This window comes from Mus caroli, chromosome 5 (assembly GCF_900094665.2).
Source record: "Mus caroli chromosome 5, CAROLI_EIJ_v1.1, whole genome shotgun sequence".
In the NCBI taxonomy this organism is placed as follows: domain Eukaryota; kingdom Metazoa; phylum Chordata; class Mammalia; order Rodentia; family Muridae; genus Mus; species Mus caroli.
Window position 1 is genome coordinate 130,896,907 of NC_034574.1, and position 7,719 is coordinate 130,904,625.

Genomic DNA, 7,719 nt, shown 5'->3' on the forward strand with positions numbered 1-7,719 from the left:
AGCCAGTAAGGAACATCCCTCCATGGCCTCTGCATCAGCTCCTGCTTTCTGACCTGCTTGAGTTCCAGTCCTGACTTCCTTGGTGATGAACAGCAGTATGGAAGTGTAAGCTGAATAAACCCTTTCCTCCCCCACTTGCTTCTTGGTCATGATGTTTGTGCAGGAATAGAAACCCTGACTCAGACAGTGGGAACAAAAATCAGGTGAGAGGAGCTAAAGAGTTGGCTCACAGGTTAAAGCACTTGTTGCCCTTGCAAGGACCCAGGTTTGATTCCCAGCACCAAACAATCCATTTCTACTAGGGGTACATAAGCTACTAAACAAAAGAGTAGGTCCTTGGGGTAATCTAACAGAAAAACAGAGGCATAGAGAGCTCTACCATGTCCACCTAGACATGGAGCACTACCTTACATCTTCAAAAACCCCAACATACTGATCCTTTAGAAGTCTGTTTGTGACATGTTAAGTCATGAAAATACAGGGCTAAAGCACCAGGTTTGGTGTTAATTGAATGGGGCTCAGCCAGATGGCTCACACCTATAATCCCAGTGCTAGAGTAGCTGGTGTGGAAGGATTACACAATTAAAGGTCATCCTGGACTACTGAATAAGTTCCAGGCTAGCCTAGGGTGCAGTGTAAAACCCTGTCTCAAATAAGTGAATACATACATACATACATGCATACATGCATATATAGACATAAATAACAGGAAAAACCACTGGAGCTCAAGCTTTGCCATTCACCAGCTCTATCATCATGCAAAAAGTATCTAAGTTCATTGCTTGCTTGCTTGCTTGTTTGAGGCAGGGTCTCATGTAGCCCAGGGTGGTCTCAAAGCCATTATGTGGTGAACATACAACAGTTGGTCCACCTGCCTCTACTTCTCAATTGCTGAGAAGTTTATGCTACCACACCCGGCTGGCTTCTAATGGTCTTTTTATTTTTTCCATATATGAGTGTTTTGCCTGCATGTATGTTTGTGTATCACATGTATGCTTAGTGTATGCTTAGTGTCTATAGAGGCTAGAAGAGGGCATCAAATTTCCAGGAACTAGGGCTATAGAAGGTTGTGAGCTCTTCAGAAGATCAGCTAGTGTTCCTAACCACTGAGCTACCTCTCCAGGCCTGCTTATGCATACCTATAAAGTGAGGACAATACTCATCTCCCCAACCATGGAGTCACTGTGAGGAGGAAATGCAAGGCATCCGTGAGACTTCCGAATACACTACAAAAGTATCCTATAAATGAGAGTTATTCTTACCACTGCTCGTTTGCTTTTAAATTTATTTTTAATGTATATGATTCTTTGCCTACATGTATGTATGTATGTATGTGTGTATGTATGTACCAATTGTATGTTTATTGCCCTTGGAAGCCCAGAAGATTGCTTCAGATCCCCTGAAATGGAGTTATAAACAATTTTCAGTCTCCATGTGAGTAACAGAAACTGAACTTGGGTCTTCTGCAAGAGCAGAAAGTGCCATCTCTTTTGGGCAGCATTAGAGTTTTCTAAGACTGCACTGCCACTAGCCAAGCCCGTAGCCAAGAGATAGCAGGTTCTGTTGAGAAGTCCATGTCCTTACCCAGTGAGAACACATTCCCATAATTCTCCAGCATCACATCTCTGTAGAGGTCCCTCTGTGCAGGTTCCAACCGCTTCCACTCTTTCCAGATGAAGTACACAGCTACATCCTCAAATGTCACCAACTCCTGAAACAGTCACATGGCCAGACATGCAACTTCAGGGCAAGGGTCTGGACTGGAAAGACCAAATAGCAGCCAGGATGGGGCTGATAATACCTCTTTGGGATGTGGGCAGAGGTTGCAGCAATGCCAGCGTGAACATCCACAACAAGGTGCAGCACTGAAGGGATAGTGATGGACATAACTGCCTTCCAAGAGTTCACAACGGAAGTAATTTTCTTTATTAACATTTATTTATTTGGGGAAGGGGCATTACTGTACACACATGGAGGTTAGAGGCCAACCTGAGACAGTCAGTTCTCTCTAACATGTGGCTACTAGGGATTGAACTCAGATTCGCAGGATGGCAGCAGACACCTTTATGCACTACATCATCTCAGTGCCCCCAGATCTGTGGTCTAGATGGACAGAATTAGAATTTAGGGCACTGAATGAGACATCAAAAGGAAAAGGAAAAGAATGAAGGGAACCATGGCTTACCTGAGACTTGGCCTTTAGAAGCGCAGCAGCCAACATCTTGTCCCCCAGACTGTCCTTGTCAGGAAAGGAAGGGACTTTTGAAGAAGAAAGAGCTGAAGGACAATATCAGGGCTAGGAATCAATCTACCTGCTTTCTGACCCATGGTCACATGTCTCAAAAATCCACCAAACCACCCAGTCTTTCCTTTCATGAGTGCCATATTTTTTTCTTTTTTAAATTCTTGGTGGGTCTAGGGATCAAACCCACAGCTTTGTGCATGCGAGCAAGTGTTCTACCGCTGAACTCCACTAACGGCTCCTGTGACTATTCATGCCCTTTCTTCAAACTGGGCCAGGAACCAGTTATATTGTCATTTCCCTTCCATCACCGCAAAGTCTTTTATGGGATTCTTAAGCAAAGAAAGGTGAGCAGCTTCCCTCAAGCTCTGACAGAAAACACAACACCCACTCCTCTTTTGTCATCTGCAGATCAAATTTTTATCTACACAATAGAAATATTTCCTAGCTCTGAACTTGATCACATACCTTTCTTCATCAGCCGTAAGTTTGGTGTTTGTCTCTTAGGGTCTAACCCACTACATATAACCAGATCTGATGAAAAGGACTCTAAGAGCCAGGCAGTGGTGGCGCATGCCTTTAATCCCAGCACTTGGGAGGCAGAGGCAGGCGGATTTCTGAGTTCAAGGCCAACCTAGTCTACAGAGAAACCCTGTCTCAAAAAAAAAAAAAAGAAAGAAAGAAAGAAAAGAAAAAGAAAAATGAAAAGGGCTTTAAGAGCTTTTTCCTAGGAAACATAGGATCAACAGACATTACGATTGAACCCTGAGGCTGTAGCTCAGAGCTAAGCACTTACCTAGCTTATGTATGGCCCTGGATTCCATACCTAGTAAGTCCTATCTCCCACAAACCTCTCTAATGTTTGGGGAATTTTTTTTCTCTGTGTGAGTGTGGATGCACACATGACATGTGGAGGTCAGAGGACAATCTCAGGTGTCAGTCCTTGCCTTCTACTTTATTTGAGACAGGGGATCTTTGTGGGTTTTCTGCTATGTATTCCATGCTAGCTGGCCTATGAACTTCTGAAAGCCCTCCTATCTGTAGCTCCCATCTCCCCACAGGAATGCTAGGACGACATTCTTACTAAATAAATGTCCGACTTTAATGTAGGTTCTGGGGATTCAAGCTCCTGGCCTCAAGCTTCTGTGGCAAGACCTTTTACCCAGTGAGCCATCGCTCCAACTCCACAACCTTTTAATGCTAAAAAAAAAAAGAGGTATGAAAATGTAATAAAACGCATCAGTTTAAGCCCAACACTCCAGGCACAAGTCAAAGACCTGGAAAACTCAAGGCCAGCCTGGGCTATATAGTGAGCTTCTGTCTCAAAAATCAAACAAGCAAACCAAGTGTGCTGGCCCACACCTTTAATCCTAGCACTCAGGATACACAGCAGGCAGGTCTCTTTGACATTCAGATCATCCTAGTGTATATAATGAGTCTCTGGCCAGCCATGGCAACAAAGTGAGACCCTGGCTCAAAGGAAAACAAAACACAAACAAGTAAACGACGGGAAGAGATGAGAATGCCCCGCCCCTGGTCCCATGCCTTACCGCTCTCTAACAGGGGCAGAGGTCCCTGAGATGCATGGTCTGCCTGGGTTTCCATGGGCGAGGGAGAAATGCTCTGGTCACTGGTCGGCTAGCTGTAGACTCAGCAAGCAGCAGGTTTTGAAGGACTGCAGAAGCAAGAGATGAAAACTGAGTTTTAAAAATGCCTCCTGATTTCATAAAGAGGGCCCTGCACTTCCATACCCAGGGACAGCGAAAAGAAACACGTGGGACGACTCTTTTAGATCCCCGTGAATAATGGCACTTCCTCCCGGTAATAAGACGAGACCATACAAGAAATCCAGACTTCCAAATCTTCTCCACCCACACAACACTTTGAGTAAAATGTGTTAACAATGAGGTGGCTATCACTCCACAGGATGAAATGACTGACCCAGAGCCCAGTATGGTGTCTTACACCTGTAATCCCAGTACTAGGGAGGTGGGCAGGAGGATCAGATCAAAGCCAACCTATGCTATAAGAAACTTTGCCTTGGGACTCGAGGGATGGGTGTCTCGGTGGTTAAGAATACTTGGTGCCCTTCCTGGAGACCCAGGTTCAATTCCTAGCACCTACATTGCAACTTACAACACCTGGAGCTTAAGTTCTAATTCTAAAAAGAAACCGTATCTTAAGACAAAAGACAAAAAAAAAAAAAAAAAATCTAACCCCAGATGTGCTTCCTCTAGCTCTATATGAGCTCCTGCCTCACAAAACACACAAGGGGCTGGAGTGATGCTCAGTGGTTCAGAGCACTGGCTGCCCTTCCAGAGGACCCAAAGTTTGAATCTCATCATTCACATTGGTACCTCACAGCTTTCTGCAACTCCAGTCTCAGGGGATTTGATGCCCTTTTTTGTCCTATGGGGACACTACATGCACATGGGACACAGATATATACACAGGCAAAACACCCATACACAAAATAAATAAAAATAAAAATGGGACAAGCTGAGGTGAGTATGAGACCTCATCTCAAAAGGGACAAAAACAACAAAATTATTTCCCTTTAAAGGTCAGCTAGCCAGACTATTACAGAAACTCTTGTCTCAAAAAACAAAAACAACAAACAAACAACAACAACAACAAAAAAGGTTATGCAAAAGGACTGGAGACAGACATGGCTCAGTGGTCTGGAGTATTGGCTGTACTTCCAGAGGAACAAAGTTTCATTCCCAGCAACCACGTGATATTCTCTTCTGGCCTCTCAGGCACCAGGCACAGCATGCAAGTGGTGGACAGACATGCATGCAGGCAATTCACCTATACATTTACAATTTAAAAAAATAAATAAAATTTTTAAAAAAGTATACCGTTAAAATATTTTGCTGGAGCCGGGCGGTGGTGGCGCACACCTTTAATCCCAGCACTTGGGAGGCAGAGGCAGGTGGATTTCTGAGTTCGAGGCCAGCCTGGTCTACAAAGTGAGTTCCAGGACAGCCAGAGCTATACAGAGAAACCCTGTCTCGAAAAACCAAAAAAAAAAAAAAAAAAAAAAATATTTTGCTGGGTGGTAGTGCTGCACACCTTTAACCTCAGCACTCGGGAGGCAGAGGCAGCAGTAAGTTGGAGGCCAACTCTAGTGTGCATAGAGAGTTCAAGGACAGCCAGGGCTACGGGGAGAGAGAGCTGTCTCAAAAACAACAAACTACAGAGTAAAACCATCCAGGTGTGGGCAGGGCCTTTCCCTTGCCCTGTTGATTTTTTTTTTTTTTGGGGGGGGGGGGGGGGGTTTTTTGGAGACAGAGTTTCTCTGTATAGCCCTGGCCGTCCTGGAACTCACTTTGTAGACCAGGCTGGCCTCAAACTCAGAAATCCGCCTGCCTCTGTCTCCCGAGTGCTGGGATTAAAGGTGTGCACCATCACGCCCAGCTCCTTGCCCTGTTGTTAACCCTACTCTCTCAAGCTGTGTGAACCAAAAAAGACCACCTGGCTGTAAGCACAGGTCAAGAAAGGCCTCGCCTCCTGGATCCTTTCCTCTTTCTTTGGAGTAACTCACTATAAGATTAAGGTAGCAATGACTGGAAACTTAGCACCTTTTGTGCAGTTCTGAGGTTTTTGTTTGTTTGGTTTGGTCTTTATTGGGTAAGAATCAGACTATAGCCCAGACTAGCCTGGAATTCACTGTATAGTACAAGTTGGCCCTGCTTCATTTGCCTCTGTGCTGGGATTGGATGTGAGCAAGCCAATCTGGCTAATTCCTGGAAATTCACATTAGGTCACTGTTTCTCAAACTTGTAGGTCGTGACCCCTTTGGAAGTTGAATGACCCTTTCAGAGGGGTTACCTAAGACTATTGGAAAACACAGATATTTATATTACTGTTCATATCAGTAGCAAAAAAAATACAGTTATGAAGTAGTGACAATAATAACTTTACGGTTGGGGGGTCACCACATGAGAAACTGCATTAAAAGGTTGAGAATTTCTGTTTTAGGTTCTACCAGTGCTGTATGATTAAGGGGTCAAAATGGGGAAATCGGGTTCAGTTTATGTCTAATATAGATACTTAAGAAGTATGGAGGGTAAATGTGCTAGGAACTACCAGCAAAGACCATCACATACTGTCTTTTCAGTACACCCTAGAGAGCTGAAATGGACCTAAGGTTCTCTGTGTTCAACTAGTTTCTCAATGTCTTAGCCAGCTAATGAACCGGCTCCAGCATGTCCACGAAAGGGTATCAGTCAGTAAAAAAAAAAAAAAAACTATAGCCATAGGACATGAGATCTTGGTGAGGTTACCGAGGACCCGAGTTCGCACCTCCTCCCAAGCCCTAGTTCTCACTGCGACCCAGAAACTACTGTCTGGTTTTCCGATTCAATTAAGGAAAAACTTCCTTCTCCTGCCCTCACACAGAAATCGGTGTGCTGAGAGTACCAAGTTAGGGTGGCAATCTGTCATCAGTTGTTTTAAAGAGAGGGAGACCTCCGTAGCGACGCTAGGAATCTTAAACACTGGGGCTGGGGACGGTAAGAGACACAAAAAGCAGACCCGGAGTCCCATTACGCGACACCCGGGTTCACGCTGCGCGCCTGCAGCTAGGGTTGCGGAGCTGGACAGCGACTGCGGGAGGAAGGTGGGCCCAGAACCCCGGCGGGCCGCGGACGTGTGAACACCAACCCCCTTCCCCGGCGACCACAACTTCCACCTCACCGCGAGTCCGGGAGATGGCCCCACTCACCCTGGGGACAGGGACGTAAGACTTAGGGGGCCGGACACGAAACAGGTCCTGTTGGACCCTGTCACAGACCCACACAACGGAGAACAGAACAAAGAACGGAAACTGCCCCTCCCCATATCGTTTCCGGGTCGTCCTTTCTCACCACCCAGGACAACAAATGCCCACTTGCTCTGTCTAGGAAAATGGGAGGTCTTCATCTCTCGATGGTACGCTGACTCGTGCTGGGAAAACAAGCGCACCAGACTGCGCCACATGCTGGCCAGGTTGGGAAGGGACGATGCGTAGGCTGAAGAAGAAGTTGGAGGTCCAGGAAATTCAGGGCACAAGTTCTAGTGGCTCTGAGGCAGAGAGAGTACACCATCACCCAAACCTCCATAGCAAATATATGAAACTTGAAGAATCCCTTAATATAAATGTGCACCATTGGCTGGTCGTGATGGCGCACGCCTTTAATCCCAGCACTGGGGAAGCAGAGTCAGGCAGATCTCTGTGAGGCCAGCCTGACCAATGATACAAAACAAAACAAAAAATAACAGAGCACCATGGGTTTTGTTTTTTGGTTGTTTTGTTTTGTTTTGTTTTTACTCATGAATCTTTCTTTAATTATTTTGAACAACATTTTCACTAATTAAGAAAATATTTTATTTCAAAACTTCTTTTTTTTTTTTTTTTTTGGTTTTTCGAGACAGGGTTTCTCCTTATAGCTCTGGCTGTCCTGGAACTCACTTTGTAGACCAGGCTGGCCTCG

At 45.3% G+C, this 7,719-nt stretch overlaps 1 protein-coding gene across 1 annotated transcript in view; it reads right to left on the minus strand.

Annotated features, from left to right (window-relative positions):
* Znf3 (zinc finger protein 3) overlaps window positions 1-7,078 on the minus strand; it is a 12,065-nt gene extending 4,987 nt beyond the window's left edge. The window contains exons 1-4 of the mRNA XM_021161908.2: window positions 6,972-7,078; window positions 3,793-3,917; window positions 2,186-2,277; window positions 1,585-1,711 (exon numbers count right to left, since the gene is read on the minus strand). Of these exons, the coding sequence (XP_021017567.1) occupies window positions 1,585-1,711; window positions 2,186-2,277; window positions 3,793-3,847 (274 nt within the window). The 5' untranslated portion in view covers window positions 3,848-3,917; window positions 6,972-7,078. The remainder of the gene's footprint in view (window positions 1-1,584; window positions 1,712-2,185; window positions 2,278-3,792; window positions 3,918-6,971) is intronic.
* Between the last annotated feature and the right edge of the window lie 641 nt (window positions 7,079-7,719).